General features: G+C 32.5%; 1 protein-coding gene across 1 annotated transcript in view; it reads right to left on the bottom strand.

The window, feature by feature from the left end:
• POLI (DNA polymerase iota) overlaps positions 1-18,281 on the bottom strand; it is a 32,967-nt gene that overhangs the window by 9,137 nt on the left and 5,549 nt on the right. The window contains 3 exon segments of the mRNA XM_074279387.1: positions 6,652-6,830; positions 11,903-12,139; positions 15,417-15,569. Of these exon segments, the coding sequence (XP_074135488.1) occupies positions 6,652-6,830; positions 11,903-12,139; positions 15,417-15,569 (569 nt within the window).

Raw genomic sequence — 18,281 nt, 5'->3', positions numbered from 1 at the left:
GCACTTTCCTCAAAATAATCCTCTCAGATAATTAATGAAAATCTTTTTTATATATTTAAAAGTTTGGGCTCCCTTTGAGAAGTTAATGATATGAACACAGTTTTATGAATAGTAAATGGCAGGCAGGACTCAGTCCTTGTGGTTAAGTCAAGAAATTTCAAAGTAGATAAATGGCCTTGATCTCAGGAAAGAACAGTACTGAGTTATAGGTTTTTTGTTTTTTTCTTTACTATTCCATGTTGCTTCTCTGTGTACAGTGACACAATCATATCTGTATATGATGAATGATCTGAAAGTTGTATAAGAAGAATTAAATGGGGAAGATATCAAAAATGGGAAGACCGGTTTTAGTAGTTTTTATAAAAGGCCAGCCAAGGTGATTTGGAGTAGGATTGTAGCATTGGCAAAGAAGGATGGCCTCAACATATCCTCAATTCACAACTAGTAGAACACATCCTCCTTGAAAACAGTCATTGTCTTATTTACCTTTGTATTTTCAATGCCCTGCATATAGCAGACACTTAGAAGATTGTGCTGAATTTAACTAAATGAACATGGAAGGTAAAGAGACAAATAAAAATTGGCACTGATGGTGCCTATAATAATGGCCATCCCATTAACAGAAAGACAGACATCAAGAATATTATAATTGGAGATTTAAGATAATCAGTTTTAACATGGCTTTAGGCAATGAGTTAGATAATCTTTAAGGTCCTTTCCAATATCATGATTCTTTTGAGTCTCATGTTGGACATGTTGAATTTAAACAAAAACTGAGATCCAGAGGTTGAACTGAAGTGAGAGAGATCTGTAAGTAATTCCTTGGGTTTGATGGTATCCCAGCTCCAAGAGGCAATGAGGATAGCAAGAGACAGCAAAGATAAATAGACCAAGGACAAAACCCTGGGAGACAAGATATAGCTGGAAGAGAAAAGTAGTCAATGAAGAGTTTCTGGAATTATTCCAGAAGTAATTGAAGGAGAAGACAAAAAGGGCTATGATTATTATTAAATGAAATATCAACATAAAGAATAAAAAATGAGAAATGTCATAATGGATTTGGCAATTTGGAGGTTAATAGTAATATAAATTTCTGTAGAATAGAAGAAAATAAAGCAATTGCATGAAGTTGAGAAGCTAGTTGCTGATAATCATCTGTGAAAGCACTAGAGGAATGCACAGAATGTTTTTCAAGAAGTTTGCAAGCCAAGGGAGGACCAAGGGATATAAGAGAGTGAGTGTGATCAGCATGAAGAAAGGAGGGGTACTAACTAAATAGCAGAAAATGTTATAGAAGAGTGAGGAAAATTAGGTGAGATCTGAGCATGTTTATAGATAAAAAGATAAGAATTGCTATATAAATGAAATTTAAAATGTATGAAAAAGTATGGATGATGAAGAAAGGTTCTGGAAATCAGAAGAAAATGAAATGAGACAAAGGAAGAGGAGTAGACCTTGGAAAAGAAGTTTCCTCTAAAAGAGGAGAAAAAGAAGAGAATATGAGGAAAGTCAAGGAATTTCAGAGTAGATAAATGGCCTTGATCTCAGTAAAGTAGATTTTGTAAACTATAGAAGTCAGGAGTGGGCTACAGACTTGATAAGAGTAAAATAGGTTTGGAAGAGCACTTTAGAGAACATGATATGAAGTTGCTCAACATTGAATAAAGATTGCCACACAACAGAAGATAATAATTGAAAAATTTTTAAATATTAAAAAACAAAGCATGACTCAAATACAGAAGAGGCACACTCAAAAAATAAATATACCTAAGGATTTCATCATGAAAGTGGTTGAAAAGATTAAGAATGGGACACTAATACATTGTTGGTGAAGTCGTGAACTTATCCAAACATTCTGAAGAGCAATTTGGAACTAAGCCTAAAGGGCTATTAAACTGTGCATACCCTTTGATCTAGCAGTGACTCTACTGAGCCTGTATCCCAAGAGATCATAAAGGAGGGAAAGGGATCCACATGTGCAAAAATGTTTGCAGCAGCCCTTTTTTGTAGTGGCAAGGAACTGGAAACCTAGTGGATATCCATCAGTTGGGGAATGGCTGAATAAGTTAGGGTATAAGAATGTTATGGAATATAATATGAAATATTATTGTTCTATAAGAAATGATCAACAAAATGACTTCAGAAAAGCCTGGAGAGAAATTTGGAACATAAGATTGTGCAAAGCTGAATGATGAAAAATATTTTTGCATATATTTTGAAAATAAAAACCATTGTTAAAACTTTTAAATTAAATAAAAGAATTGTAATAGTTTTTGTAAGTGCCCATATTCTTGACATTTACACTTCAATGCTAATAATTTAATCCTCATACCATGTAAAATATGTTATAGGCCAGAACTCTAAAACCAAGATTCTCACAAGATGCTAACTCAGTGGAATTGATGAGACAATGCTTATCTAGTTTAGCATGGTGATTAGTATTTCTCTAGTTCAGTATGACTGATTTAATCTTACAACAAATAATGGTTTCCTAGTGATATAATGATTGGTTTATACTCAAAATAGAGCATATAAAGCTGTGATAAACTCAGCCAGAGTCAGAGCCAGAGACAGACTCAGAAGGGCCAGATACAGACTTGGAAGGGTCTCAGAGTCAGATTCATTCACTCCATCTCACACCACCATGGTGGCAGGGCTCTCTTCCTTAGCTTCTCCACTGAAACCAAGACTCTAGAAGGCCTCTAAGAAAGCTAGCCCGGGCCCCAGGCAAGGAAACTAGAGTGTGAAGGAGAAAATAAAGGATTTGGACTTTAACACCTGGCTATTCTTGTGGTGATTACTCTTCTGAAATGAAGGCTGCCCAGAGACCTCCAGAAAACCAACGAGAACATTACATTTTGGCGCCTGAATGTGGGACTAAGAACCTATATCTGTGACCCCAAAATGAGGGTGAGTCCAAAAACAGACAAGAAGGAAACTTTGTTAAGGGCTAACATAGTGTTTCTGCTAAAATGGGACAAATGTTTAGAAAAGGAGCCTTTCTATCTCAAGGAAAATGTGTCAAAAGGTTAAACTCATTAAAAAAAAAAAAACAAGGTTTGATTGTGCAGATCACTGAACTGTTCGAAATACTAAAATACACATTTCCTTCATTTTCTAAGGAAAAAGAATTAGATCCAGATGAGTGGAAATTAGTAGGGAGAGCAACTATGTGACTATTACATTGCTAATGGCCCTGATTCAATTCCCAAAGAAACATTTTATACATATAACTTAATACAATTGGCTTTAAGGAATTATATAAATATTAGAATAAGGAAAATTAGAATAAGGAGGGGGAGGATACTGACAAACTAGGTGAAAAGGATGAAGAATTAGACAAGAAAGGAGTTAAGTACAATTCTGATGAAATTAAGGAATGTGGTGCTTCACAGCAGGAGCCATTAGGGCATTTTCCATCTTGTGACCTTCCTCCCTCAATTAACCCTTCATGGGTGGAGAGAGAAGGAAGAGGGAGAGGGGCAGTAACACGATCAGCACCACCTATGAAGCAGCCTATGACAAGATTACAAAAGGGACTAGTTAAAGCTAAAAAAGAAGGATGGGATATATCTGATGTAATAGAAGCATACCCTATGATGAAGAATTTGATTCTTCAGGTCAAGCCAGAAGAAGATACACTCCTTTTGATCTGGAAATTATCAAAGATTTTTAAAAGGGTTGCACTCTTTATGGGGTTATAACACCTATGTTAATATGGTATTAGAGAATTTGGCTTATGAAATTTTAACCCCTAGTGATTGGAAATCTATAGCAAGGAAATGTTTACAACATGGACAAAACTTGTTATGACTTTCGGAGTATAGTGAACTATGTAGAATACAAACCCAATGAAATAGGCAAACTGGAGTTAATATACAAATCACCTTTGACTAACTAGCAGGTAAAGATCAGTATGCAGACACTTTAGCACAGATTAATTACTTTATGATAGCATATGAGCAAATTGCTGCCACTGTAAAAGCATGGGGCTCCCTCCCAGGAAAAGATCGAGGGGAAGGCTTCATGAAAATACAGCAAAGTCTAAATGAACTCTTAGCTGATTTTGTGGGATGTCTGCAAATATCTGTCTCATGAACGATTGGAGAAAATGTAGCTACAGGAATTATAAGACAACTCGCTAAAGAAAATGCTAATGAGGTTTATAGAAGAATTATATGGGGACTACACAAAAATACTCCTTTAGAGGAGATCATAAGACGCTGTACCACAGTGGATACAAATGTCTTTCATACCCAGGCTATGGTGCAGAACATGGGAAGATGGGGTCCCTCTTGACAAGGGACTTCCAGAGAGACTCATCAATGCTTTCAATGTGGTAAAGTAGGGCATCTGAAAGATCAATGTAGGCATAGAGATAGAGTGAGAAGTCAGAGTGAGAGAATACCCAAAACCCTATGTTCAAAATGCAATAAGGGCTTCCATTGGGCCTCAGAATGTAGATTGACCCAGGGAAATGAGAGGCAGGGCCCAGCTCCAAGACCTCAAACAAAAAAACAGGTGGCTCATGATGGCAGCCAAGTTCATACCCAGAGTCTTTAGAAGCGCAATACTCTGATATGATCAATCAGTCAAAAAGCAATCAGATAGGAGAAAGGGTATTTATAATTGGGGAGAATATAGGCTTTTTAACCCAACAGAAGGGCAGTGTCCAGTGCAAGCAAGTCCAAAGTAATTGCCAGGTGATGTGAAGAAATCCAAAAAGTGGTGAATGGAAGGGACCAGATAGGTTAACTGCTTGGGAGAAAGGGTTTGCTTGTATTTCTACAGATGGAGAAGGAATCAGATGGGTGCCAACAAGCACCTGGAGATTGAAAAAGAAAAAAAAAACTCGAAACAAAGGAGAAGACCTAAGAAACATCTGACACTGAAAGAGCATGGCTGATAATGAGACTGTTACAGAACTTCAAAACCAGCAGGAATTGTTGGATTCCCCGAGATAAAAAATTGTTGATAAGACAGCAGGAAATCAGTGGATTCTCTGAGACATGTTAAGACTGATACAGGATTTCAAAATCTGCAGGAATCGTTGGATTCCTGACACATGAAGTAATGGACAATAGATTGGTTTTGGATTATTTCTAGGACTTATGGACATGTATAATTCCTCATATTTATTCATGTTGTTTGATATGTAATACCTCCCATGGTGAAGGATTTATGTGTATTTGTTTCAAGTGAGACCCATCAGAAACCCACTAATTTGGTTTGATTCAACATTTCCTTTGGTTTTTATCTCCCTTCCTGAGATGTCAGGGAGGGCATGATCACCTCCTTTTTTGAAATTTTCACTCCTTTTTTGAGGAGTTAGGGAAGGCATGATCACCTCTTTTTTTGGGGTTCTCACCTCCCTGAGAAGTCAGGGAGGGCATGACTACCTATGTTCTAAAACAAAAGAAAGTGGAGATGTTATGGGCCAGAACTCTGAAACCAGGATTCTTACAAGGTGCTAACTCAGTGGAATTGAGACAATGGTTATTTAGTTTAGCATGATGATTAATAGTATAATTGATTTAATCTTACAACAAATAATGGTTTCCTAATGATATAATGATTGGTTTATACTCAAAATAGAACATATAAAGCTGCGATAAACTTAGCCAGAGTCAGAGCCAGAGAAAGACTCAAAAGGGCCAGACACAGACTCGGAGGGGACACAGAACCAGATTCATTCATTCCATCTCACATTCTGTGGTGGCAGGCTCTCCTTCTTAGCTTCTCCACTGAAACCAAGACTCCAGACGGTCTCTAAGAAAGCTAGGCAGGGCTCCAGGCAAGGAAACTAGACTATGAAGGAGATGATAAAGGATAAAGGATTTGGACTTTTAACACTTGGCTATTCTTGTGATGATTACTCTTCTGAAATGAAGGCTGTCCAGAGGCCTCTAGAAAACCAACAAGAACATTACAAGATGCTTTCTCCTCTAGCAGTTTTACAATTTTGTAAAAGAGGATTTTTCCATGCTACTTTGTTAGGATTCTTACTTATGCACTTAGTTCACACCTTTAAAGGAGTTCAAACCTTTATGCACTTAGTTCAAACCTTTAAAGGAGTTATAGTGAAGGATGATAGATAATAATTATAAAGCATTTAATATAGTGCCTGGCATATAATAAGTACTATAGCTTTTAGAATCCTATAAATATGCATTTTAATTTCTTGTTTTTGACATCATAAAAGGAGATTTAAGAGAAATAATTTTTGCTACAGTCAAATGAATTCCTTCACTATAACTTCCATCTTTCTAATAAATATCTTACCTCCTAAGCATATCTATTAAAACTGATTTAAATCATTAGAAATATCAGAGTAGCTAACTAAGGAAAGCTATAGTACAAGAAATTCAAAACTTAATTTTGTCTTTTGTGAAAATGAAAACTGGCTGCAATTTAATCATATTAGTTATATAAATAATAAACTTTTCTAAATTGTCTTTGTACAACAATTATTGATTTAATGCAACAAATTATAATAATATAAAGAAAGAATTGTTTGGTTAACCCCATCAAATTAGAAAAGTTTAGTTGTAATACAGCAAAAATCTTAACACTTTAACTGACTATAAACATAGTATTCAAAACTGTTTTTTTCGTTCTGAAAAATTACACAACACTACATGAAACATTTACCTGAGGTGGTCCTGAAGGAGTCACAGGAGAGTTATCTTCTCCAAAGCTGAGCTTCTGTATACGCTGAGCAACTGAAATTCCTAGTTCTTTCTCTAGGATCTCTGGTGAAAAGATTTGGAGATCATGGACACTATTGATACCCAATGATTCAAGGCGTTTAGTAGTTTTATAGCCAATACCTAAGTAATAAGAAAAAAAAAATATGAAGGGATACAATTAATCATCTAAGCTTTTTAATTTAATTTTTAATTTTAATTTAATTTCTAAAGACCAAACTCATTCCAAATCAGGCTATAGTTCTGGGGAATTGTGTTTCCCTGCAGAGCCTGGCATACTGCTATCAAAAGTGTTAATTTTTAAATGTTAAATGAAATGAAACTTTTATCTTATTTCAAATAACACTGAAGATGTCAGCAATTCACAGATATTTGTCAATTTCTTTGTCATTCAATTGTTTAGTTGTATCTGACTCTTCATGACACCATAGTCCAGAGGGTTTTCCTGGAAAAAATGTTAGAGTGGTTTGCCATTTCCTTCTCTAGTGGACGCAATGAATCCTTTCATTGGCAATGAAAGATGAAGTGACTTGTCCAGAATCATATAGCTGGGAAGTTTTCTAAGGCTAGATTTGAACTGAGATCTTCCTGACTCCAGGTCCAATGCTCTATCTGCTAAGATATCAGGTACCACTATTTTGCAATAGAGAATTTTAAAAATAATTTAAAATTTATTTTATACAAGTACAAAATAAGAAAAAGAAAGAAAATATTTCCATGTATATGGCAGAACATGAGAGAATTCAATATAAAGCATTAAATTTCTGTTTCAAGAAAACCTATAAAATCAAAAAGGGGAAAAAAGAAAAAAGAAAAAAAGCAAATTAACAACAAAAAATTACTATTTTAAAAGATATCCAGCTTTTCTTTTTCTTTCCTGTAAGTTTTCTTTTGTTCTCTGTTGTGCACTATTTACTTTATTCTTCCCATCTCCAAAGCCAAAGGTTACACTTGTATATGTATGTGTGTATATATAAATACATGTGTTTTTTGTAGATAGATGTATGCAAATATCGGTGTGTGTGTATATATATATATATGTATATATATATATATATATTTGGAGATATATATATATATATTTGGAGATATATATATATATATATATATACATATATATAAACATATATACCTATAAGTCATATGTGTATATATATATTTATATATATATATATATATATATAATATATATAAGCATATTATATTATATATATATATATATATATATATACATACACATACATACATAAGACTGTACTACTAGGCTAATTTCCACTTGCCATCTGTTTCTCTGAAGGTGCATAGCATTTTCTAAGTCCAAGTATTTCCATATTTTTCTAAAACAATTGGCTCATCGTTTCTTATACAACAGCAATATTCCAACCTAGTCATATTCTATCTGAGATTGCCCATGAAAGATTTTTTAAATTTTTCTATATTCCTTCTATTCTTAACTGAATAGGTTTTATACAAGAAAATTTTAATTTAAAATAATCAAAATTATCCATTTTATACTTCAGCAAGGTTTTCACCTTATGATTTAAGTTCTGATGCTACTAAATTTGCTTTCTTTACATCTTCTTTCCTCTGGTTTCCTTCAAATGCCTAACCTTTTGTTTTTCTAAATGAACTTTCTTATTATTTTTTCTAACTTAAGATAACTTTTAGAATTAAATTGGAATATAATAGATTAGGCAAAAATATTGTTTTTTATATTGGTTTAACTACTCATGAACAAATATTAATTCAATTATTTAGATCTAACTTTATTAGTATAAAAAGGGTTTTTAAATATTTGTATAGTTCCTGTCTGATTTGGCAGGCATAAGCTCAGATATTTTATACTGTCTGGTTATTTCAAACTGACTAAAATAATATTGAATAACATGGCTGAAATTATAGTTTCTCTATTCTTTCTCTTTTGATTAAATCTATTTTAGCTTCAATTTATCTGAAATTATGATTACTATGATTTTTATATAATAAATCCTACTTCTGACCTTTATGTTTGTGTAGATTTCTCATTTTTATAGCATATTTTAAAATTAACATTGTTGAATTCTAATTTTTAATCTGCTATCAGTTTCCTTTTTATGGATAACCTCATCCCATTTAATTCTAAGTCATAATTATTTGTTGTATATTTTCCTCCTTCTGATTTTCCCTCACTATCCGTCTCATCCTATTCCTCTCTTCTCTGTCCTTAGCTTAACTTCTACTTGCTACCATACTTTCCTATTCCTTCCCATGCTGACTCCTCTAAGAATTCCTCTTATCCTTTCCCCCTAGTTTATCCCTGTGCCTTCTAATTTCTTTCTGAATTTATAAGACTTTTTTAATCTTCTAGATTACTAATCACAATAATAGTGATTATTTAATATTCACGTCATATTTTTAATCATCTAGGAACATGTTATTCCTTCTTTGACCCATTCCTGATGATAGTAGCGTTAAGTAGGGTTTCAGCACTAGCTGCCCTCCCCCTCTACTTCCTCCATATTAATTTTTCTTTTCTTTTCTTTTTTTTTTGCCTCATTTGTATGGAATAATTACTCCTTTGTATCTCTCCTTTCATTTAAAAAAATTACTTCATTATACTCATCTTAGTACAAGCTACTTTCATGTAGCTTTCAAACTGTCCAAATAAAAATGACAATCATAAAAGAACTAATACATTTTTACATGTAAGAAGTAAATAATCTAACTTTATTAAGTCCCTTAACCTTGGTCATAACTTCAGCTCTTTTGCCCTCTAAAATATAGTATTCCAAGATCTATGGTTACATAACTGCTAGGTCTTGTGTAATTCTTATTATAGCTACACTTATTTAAATTGTTTTTTCTTGTTTCTTTATATTTTCTCTCAAATAGAATATCTGGTACTTTTGTACCAATGCAAATAAGAACTCAAGTTTCAAGAAGGGCATCCATGCAGTATTTCATTTGATTTTCATAATAACATTGGAAAAGAATCAGAATATATATTTATTAACCATTTATTTTAAAAATAAGCTCTGAGTTTAGGTAGCATACCCGAGTCATAGCATAAATACTGGGAGAAGGAAACAATTCCACATTTCCAAATCAATCACTCATTCTACTATGCCATGCTGGCTTTCAGATGAATAAGAATGACCTACATTTATAAACTACAATTATTAAGTACAGTAACATCTAACTTATCTAGAAGCCCTGAAAACCAATATGTTATAGTGGAAAAGAACACTGAATTTGTAATCAGAGTATCTGGTATTGAGTTCCAGCCCTGCCACTTAGTTAGCTAGTTACCTTTCACATATGTAGGTATTTTCTTAGCTTTAAGTGATGAGATTTCATTATATTAGTGATTCTCATTTTTTTTTAATCTTAGGACCCCTTTACACTCTTAAAAATACCAAGGATCCCAAAGAACTTTTGTTTATATGCTTTGTATACATGTTAGATATTAAAACTGGTAATTTAAAATATTATTTTATATTATTTTATTTTGTTATTTATATTAAAATACTTATTAATTCTTTTTTTTAACAACTATGACTAATATGGAAAGAGATTTTATATGCTAGTACATATATAAAAGATAGCAAACTACCTACCATCTTTGGAAATGGGAGGGAAGGAGTGAAGAAGAAAAATTTGGAACTCAAAATCTTGTAAAAATGAATGCTAAAATTTTCTTGGCATGTAAGTGGGAGAAAATACTATTAAATACTTATTAATTTAAAATACTAAACTCACTTTATGATAACATAAATAGCATAGATTTTTGTGGAAAATAACATATTTTTCAAAACAAAAAATTAATGAGAAGTTTGGCATTGTTGGAAAAGGGAAAAGAATTTTAATAGAAAAAACAATTATTTTTAATTATTATTATAAATTGTTATGATGAAAACATTTTGACAACACTAGAGTTGATGATCTCGTATTTCCCTTCTCATTCTAACTCTATGGTCTTATTATCATATATTTGGTAATCTTAAATACCTAGACAGAGGCAAAGGAGGGCAATGATAGGAGTTCTGGGTCTGGAATTAGGAAGACTCTTCTTACTGAGTTCAAATCTGGCCTCAGACAAGTCAATCCTACTTTGTCTTCATTTCTCATCTCCACGAGCTGGAGAATAGTAAATCACTCCAATATTCTTGCCAAGAAAACCCTAAATGGGGTCACGAAGAGCTGGACATGTTGAAAAATAATTGAATCACAACACAATATCTAAAAACAAATAAGCTCCTCAATTAAATACGAAAGGCCTTAAAATAAATGCCAATGAACTGAAACTCAGAAGTTTGTTCACTTTATTTTGAGAAAAATACTTTCTGCCTTAGAGTCTTACTATTATTTTAAGGAAAATTTTAATGTTTATTTGTTTTCTCAACCCATGATAGTCAGAACTAGCAAATTAGTACAGAAGGCTGCTGGGGACACATAAGCTGAAAATAATCAAGTGACCAGTTAACAATAACAATGAACACCAAAAAATGCAAAAAGCAGATCCAACAATTCAAAAAATATATAGCAGAGCTGTATGAGAGCAGAGAGTCCTATTCGGCACTTCAATATTACCCCCCCAAAAAAGATGGCATAATATTCTGATAATTCATAAGCACTTATATAATAACTACTATATGCCAGGCATTGTGCTAGGCACTTTACAAATATTATCTCATTCGATGCTCACACCGTGATAATTATAAGTTTAAATTCTCTTACATAGGAAGCCAGAGAAGTGTTTAATAGAATGATTTTCAAAAAACAAACTTCTAACCTAACTCTCCAACAATACAAAAAAATGTGGTTTTATTATCATCAAATGATTCAAATATTTAACCTTGTCAGAAAATCAAAGCAAGAGTGTCAGGAGAAGACAGTCTCCTAGTTCATTATAATATATTTGAGGGAATAGACAATAACCCAGACATGACTAAATTTAACCAAGTTATAGTATGCTTAATGAGGAATGTTATATTGATACTTTTATTGCCCATACAAAAGTATAAATAGCAATCCATTCAGAAATTATCCCCTATTTTCTATATATTAAATATGGGCTGAAATTAGAGGCTTACCTTTTTTCCCCAAATAAGCAAATCAAGTAAACAAAAATCCCAGTAAAAACATGAAATATATTTTCATTTCTGAAAATTCAAAAGCAATAAAACATAAATACTTTAAAAGTCCATTTTTCTTACCTGGCATTTGTTTTATGTGGTCCAAACTACCAATGAGATCTTGACAACTTTCAGGCATTAAAACTGTTTGTTGATTTGGTTTAAAGGTACCAGAGACTAATTTGGACAACAGTTTATTTGAAGCCACTCCAGCGCAACCTGTGAGACCCAGCTGATTAAATATGGCTTCTCTCATTTCTGCTGCAATCTGAGATCCAATGAGCAATCTCACATGCAAAATGTCATTTAGGTTTATAGCTATAAAAACAACATACATGGTTAAATGTTAAATAAGTAGCTAGAAGGGGAATGAGAAGCCATTCTTCCTATATTCCTCTCCTCATAATGCCATACATTTTGGCTTATTTTCCCTATTGCTCATAGGATTGTTATAAGTCAAACAGTGATACTATTATCTCATTTCAAGCATCTATAACATTGTCAATATACTCTGTGGATATTCAATAAATAATCAGAGCTAAGCCATTGGTTAATATGATTTTCTTAAAAGGAAGAAAGCCAAATCACTAATATCAAAAAATGAAAAGAGAATATACCACAAATGAAGATGAAATGAAAGCATTTATTAGGAGTTATTTTGTCTAGTTATATGTTAATATTTAACAATTTTAGTGAAATGGAACAATACTTACAAAAAATATAAACTGCCTAGGTTAACAGAGAAATCAGAATATCTAAACAAACTTATTTTAGAAATAAAAAATGAAGAGATAATAAATGACCTTTCTAAGAAAAAAAGTACCAATAGATAAATTTATAAGTGAATCCTACCAAACATTTAAAGATCAAGTCCAATAATACCCAATATTATTCAATTAACTCCAATATTAAATAATTTGGAGAAAAAAAGACAAAGGAGGAATCCTACCAAGCTCCTTTAATGAAACAATAAAGTGCAGATGCCTATATCAGAAAGAACAGATAAAGAAAATCACAGACCAATTTCACTATTGGATATGGATATCCTAGGATATCCTAAGATAAGATCAAAATGAATACATGACTTAAATATAAAAGGAGATATAAATAAATTAAAAGAACATGGAACTTATTACTTTTCAGGCTTATAGATAGAAAACTGTGAATAAAGAACTGATAGAAAACACTATAAGTTAGAAAATGGATAATTTTGATTACATTAAATAAAAAGGTTTTATACATATAAAATCAACATAGCTAAGTTTAGAAGGAAAGCAGAAAAATTTTAGAGTTTCTTGCATAAAGATCTCAGACCTCAAATATGAGTATTTATAGAACTCAAAATAGGTTGGCTGTTCACAATTCCTTTGAACAATATCGCTGCTACTGTATACAAATGGTTCTGTTCACTTTTCATTATTTCATGCAAGTTTTTACATTATTTTTCTAAAATCAATTAATCCATCATTTCTTATAGCACAGTAGTATTCCATCACACTTATATACCACAATTCCCCAATTGATGGATATTCCTTCCCTTTCCAATTCTTTGCCATCACAAAGAGAGCTGCTGTAAATATTTTGAAACATGCAAGTTCTTTTCCTTTTCCCCTGATCACCCCTGAAATGGATCCAAGAGAAAACTGAGAGAAAGAACTACTGGATTCTTTATTTTGTTTCTTTTTCTCCTTAGAAAAAGGTAAAACAAATATGGCTAAATGGAAACATAAAGTGGGATAGGAGATCACCTAAACACTTTAATTCAAACTTCCAGGCATGGAAAAATATATCCTAATGAGTTGAAAGATATTTCAGAAATAAATGATTACAGAATAATTTTGGTAATATAGGGTCTTGAAACTATAGTTTGATGTCAGCAGCAAAATTTGAGAATGTATTTAACAGATGGACTTTGGGTACTTTAAAAAACAAGCAGGGTTACCAGAGGTTTGCTAAAAGCAAGTCACCTCAACTTGACTAATTTTTTATGAAAATCCTAAGAACTCCACATATAGTCTAGGTTTCAGAAATAAAAACAATGATGATGATGATGATGATGATGGCAATAGCTTGATTTTGTTTTTTGTTTTGTTTTGTTTTTTAAGGCTGGGGTTAAGTGACTTGCCCAGGGTCACACAGCTAGGGAGTGTTAAGTGTATGAGACCAGATTTGAACTTGGATCCTTCTGACTTCAAGGCTGGTGCTCTATCCACTGTGCCACCTAGCTGCTGCCCCCCCCCAAAACTGACTTGAAAAGTTATTCTTGTGGAAAAGATTTTTAAAATGGCTTATTTTGTCTGACTTTTGGCCTTTCCATGAGAGCTAACCATTCCTTCCCATGTAGGGAGGGATGAGGGTAGGGGATTCTGAAACTGATAGGGCTAGTTGATGCTAGGCTTAGACTCAGGAAGACTTGAGTTCAAATTCTTGGTAAGTTACTTACCTGCCATTTGCCTTAATCCACTAGAGAAGAAAAAGACAAACTACTTCAGTATCTTTGCCAACTATGGGAAATATTGGACACAACTAAATAACTAAATAATTTTGTTGTTATTGGCCCTAATCTGCCAAAAATACATTAGTATTCACCAGCTATATATAACAAAAAGGTAAGAACAATATCAAGATTCAGAAAGATCACAACAATTTAGAAGTGGTAAACTAATGAAAAGTTAGCTAAGAAAAGAAAATGAAAAGAGTTAGCTAATGATTAAAATAACAAGATATAAAATCTTGCTCTCAAGTTCAAAAGCAGAATGAGACGTTTAGCACCAATTTAATATGAATAGTTAGGGCTTTTAGCTGGCTATAAAGCCAATATAAACAAATACTAAAAATCACTTGTAGGAAATCAAATAAAATTTGGAATTGCATTAATACAAATATAATAACAAGAACAAGTAAGAAAGAATATAACATCAAAGTTGGGAAGTATCTCAAGGGTCATCTTGGTGAAGACCCCTACTAATGCTAAACAAATCTTTTAGATTTAGACAGCCCACTCTATACTGGACAGCTCAATTTTTCCACAAATGAAGTCAAGTTCACTTTGTTTCTTCTATCTTTCTTTCCTAATTCTGTCCTTGGAGGAGACCTTAAAAAAGTCTAATGATATGACAATCCTTTAAATACTTAAAGACCCCTATCAAGACCCTACAAGGAAGATAGGCTGAAATGATCAACTGTTAAAAAAATATGGGACTTTAAGCAACCATAAAGACATGAAAGAACATGTATTTAAAGAAAAGGGGCGATTAGGAAACTATTAAAAGTCCCAGAAAGAAGAATAGAAAGAAACCAAAGACAAAGAGAAACTGCTTTTAAATTCTGCCTTTAGTCAGGCCTAGTATGGGATATAGTTAAGAGGAAATGAAAAAGAATTCTCCTGAAGAAAAGAATGTCCCAATTTTTGAAGTATTTAATATTACTTGCTATTGTTTCCTAATTTTTAATGTAGGAATTAGATACTCTAGAAAGATTCTTAATTGTATATATTACCTTAACTACAAAGAGTTATGCTGTTTCCAAAACATAGAAAGTTATAGTATAATAAGTAACAAGTTACAAAATAGTAACTAAATGGGAAAATACTCACAGTGATTATTGTAAACATGGCCACAGACAGCTACTACAGAATAGTCATCACTTTGTAGCTGATGTAGTCTCTTCTCAACTGTCTGGGTTATATCCACAAAATTTTCATCAAATCCCAGTCTTTCAACAACTGGACTGAATTCTTCCAATAACTCTAAAGGGAAATAATATTAGAATACATATCTAAATTAAAATTATAATTAAAATGGACTAAAATCATATATATATTTAAGTACACAATTTAAAAATAATATGAACAGCAAGATGCATATTTTGTTAAACAAAAACGTGGGTTGTTTCAAAATGTAATAAAACGTCAGTTATGCAAAAACCAACTAAGGTTGAGAAATTTTTTAAAACTGCCAATTAAAAAAATGTTTACTCCAGGGATTTAGTAATAAATGTAATTTCAAGGATAGATTTTGAGGTCAGAACATACTTAACAATCTACTACTCTTCTACATTAAAATAAGACTGAGGTACTGAAAGGTTCCACATTAAGAAGGAAATTTAAGTTCTATTTACCAAATCATGCAAGTAGACATATACATTTTAGAAAAGATTTTCAAGAGGAGCTGAAAAGGATTTTCTAATTAGCTCTGAGCTAACCTGCAAAACTCAATAAACAAAGTAGACTATTACTCAAACATTCAAGTTAGTCAAATTTTACTGCACATCAAAATGATAAATCCAAAAGAACTGTCAGATCTGATACATTAAGATGAAAACTTTGGGACTCTGAATAAAAAGTAAGTTTAAGAATGCACAATCAAATGCATAAAAATAATTTTCATTTTTCCCTAAATTTTCTCTACATTTGAATAGCTGGTCATCTAAAAACTTTTTTTAAAAAGTGTGATTCTTTCCTTTCATATTATTGCCTTAGGCAATTTTCAAATATACTTTATATTTCGTAGATTTCAACTTTAATATATGAAGAAAAGTACTTTCATAAAGCTGACAAGAGGACTTGATTAGAATGACTAGTTTCAATTTATCTATAGAACTCTTCCGTTTGTGAGACTACAGTACTTCTGGCCAAAAAACAGGCCTCATTTGTTGGCTAATGTCTCTACAAAGTTTAATCCTGGCCACTAAGAGTCAAACTTATAATAGAAAAGGGAGAATCTAATATAAAATAACAATATAAGAAAAACTACATCCCAATATTATAGTAGTCACTTTTATTAACAAAAAATAGTTGTTATATAATCCAACTGTATAAATAATATCACTGAAAAAGAATTATGCACACCAGAAGTATACAATCAGATGCATATATTGATTAAAAAAACCCTATATGATCTTAGTTCCCCACTTCTGCAAATAAGTGAGGGATATAATTTTTATCATCACAGTTATGCAGAAGCAGAAAAGAAACAAAATCAAGTGATTGCCCCATGGTAGTACAGTACTACTAATAGTAAAAAAAGTTTTAACATTTACAGGTTCTTGACTCCTATTCCTGTTATTTCTCCTTTCAGCAATCATTACTGAGAACAATATTCTACATGAAGATACATAACTATAAGAAAAAGACATAAAGACAGGGAAAAGAAGTTCATTTGCAAGCAATCAATATTTTTATTTTTTCATTTTCATATTTTCATTTAAGATGTTTCTTTCAAGTTTCAAGATTCCTCTTCCTTTTTGCATAATTGTGATGATAAAAATTGTACTCTATGACTGCAGATGTTTTTGTGTATGTATATATGTGTGTGTGTGTATATGTGTGTGTGTGTGTGTGTGTGTGTATGTATATGTATGCCCACACACATACCTCTATGTTGCATCTACTCTAAGTCAATTTTTGTGTTGGTTAGTTTTGCTAAAATATATTTTTTTAAATCTTTAAAAATCTTTCTTATTGGGGACAGCTTGCAGGGTGAATGAGAAGATATATTCAGAAATTATTTAATCTCCCTAAAAATAGTATTTGTATAATCTATCGTACAAAGTTATTAAAAAGGAAAAGCATTTTATAAACTGTAATGTACTTATAGCATGGGTAGGCTAGTCTGTGAGGATCAGTCCCTGAAATATAGTTACTTCCTGCCTTGTTTCAGTCCCAAGTGCCATGTGAATGACTCAAATGTTTGTACTATGTGATGATAGTCTTCTAATTAGCTACAAAGCTAAAAGAACTTAAAAGAACTTTTGACTCAGATGTTGATGAGCTGGAAGAGCACTCAAATGGATGATTAGCACGTTTCTCATTCATTTCCTTGATGGCATTAAGTGAAGACCACTTTGAAGTAGTCCAGAGAGTGAGGAAAGAAAGGGATGGTGGCCCTGTTCCCTTTCCAAACATGGCAACTGTGAGCACATGGATATCTTTGTTTCTGTTTATTCTTCTTTGATCTTAGGTAAGTATTTAAAGATATATGTATGCAGGTAATAATGTGAATTTGAGCGCTCTAGAGATCCCATCAGAATTGAATGGTGGCAGCAGAAGAAACTACAGGGGTGATTATGACTGGCACTAGAAAATGCTACAGATAGATTCAGAGAAACAATTACCTTAGGACAGAGATAGCATCAGGGAGTGTGATCCTTTAAGGTGGAATGTGTGGCAGCTATGGACTCCAGAAAAGCATGAACAAACAGAGAAGATCTTAGGAAAATTTCACCCAAACTATACAAAGTGAGGAAAGACTTTATGGTATCCCATGTGTGAGTATTCCTTCTGGATTTTCTGATTTCCTTTCCTCAAAGGTCTTCAGGCAAAATTAAATGGCCGCTTACTGGGCATGTTACTGCATACTCCTTTCATGTTTGGATTGTATTAGACTACCTCAAAGTCTCTTTCAACTCACAAATTCTGTGATTCTGTATTCCTGTAGCCTCAGAGAGGGTGTTACATATG

The sequence above is a fragment of the Sminthopsis crassicaudata genome, chromosome 1 (assembly GCF_048593235.1).
Source record: "Sminthopsis crassicaudata isolate SCR6 chromosome 1, ASM4859323v1, whole genome shotgun sequence".
Taxonomy (NCBI): Eukaryota; Metazoa; Chordata; class Mammalia; order Dasyuromorphia; family Dasyuridae; genus Sminthopsis; species Sminthopsis crassicaudata.
The sequence above is the reverse complement of the archived record's forward strand: the minus strand, read 5'-3'. Positions and strand labels throughout refer to the sequence as shown.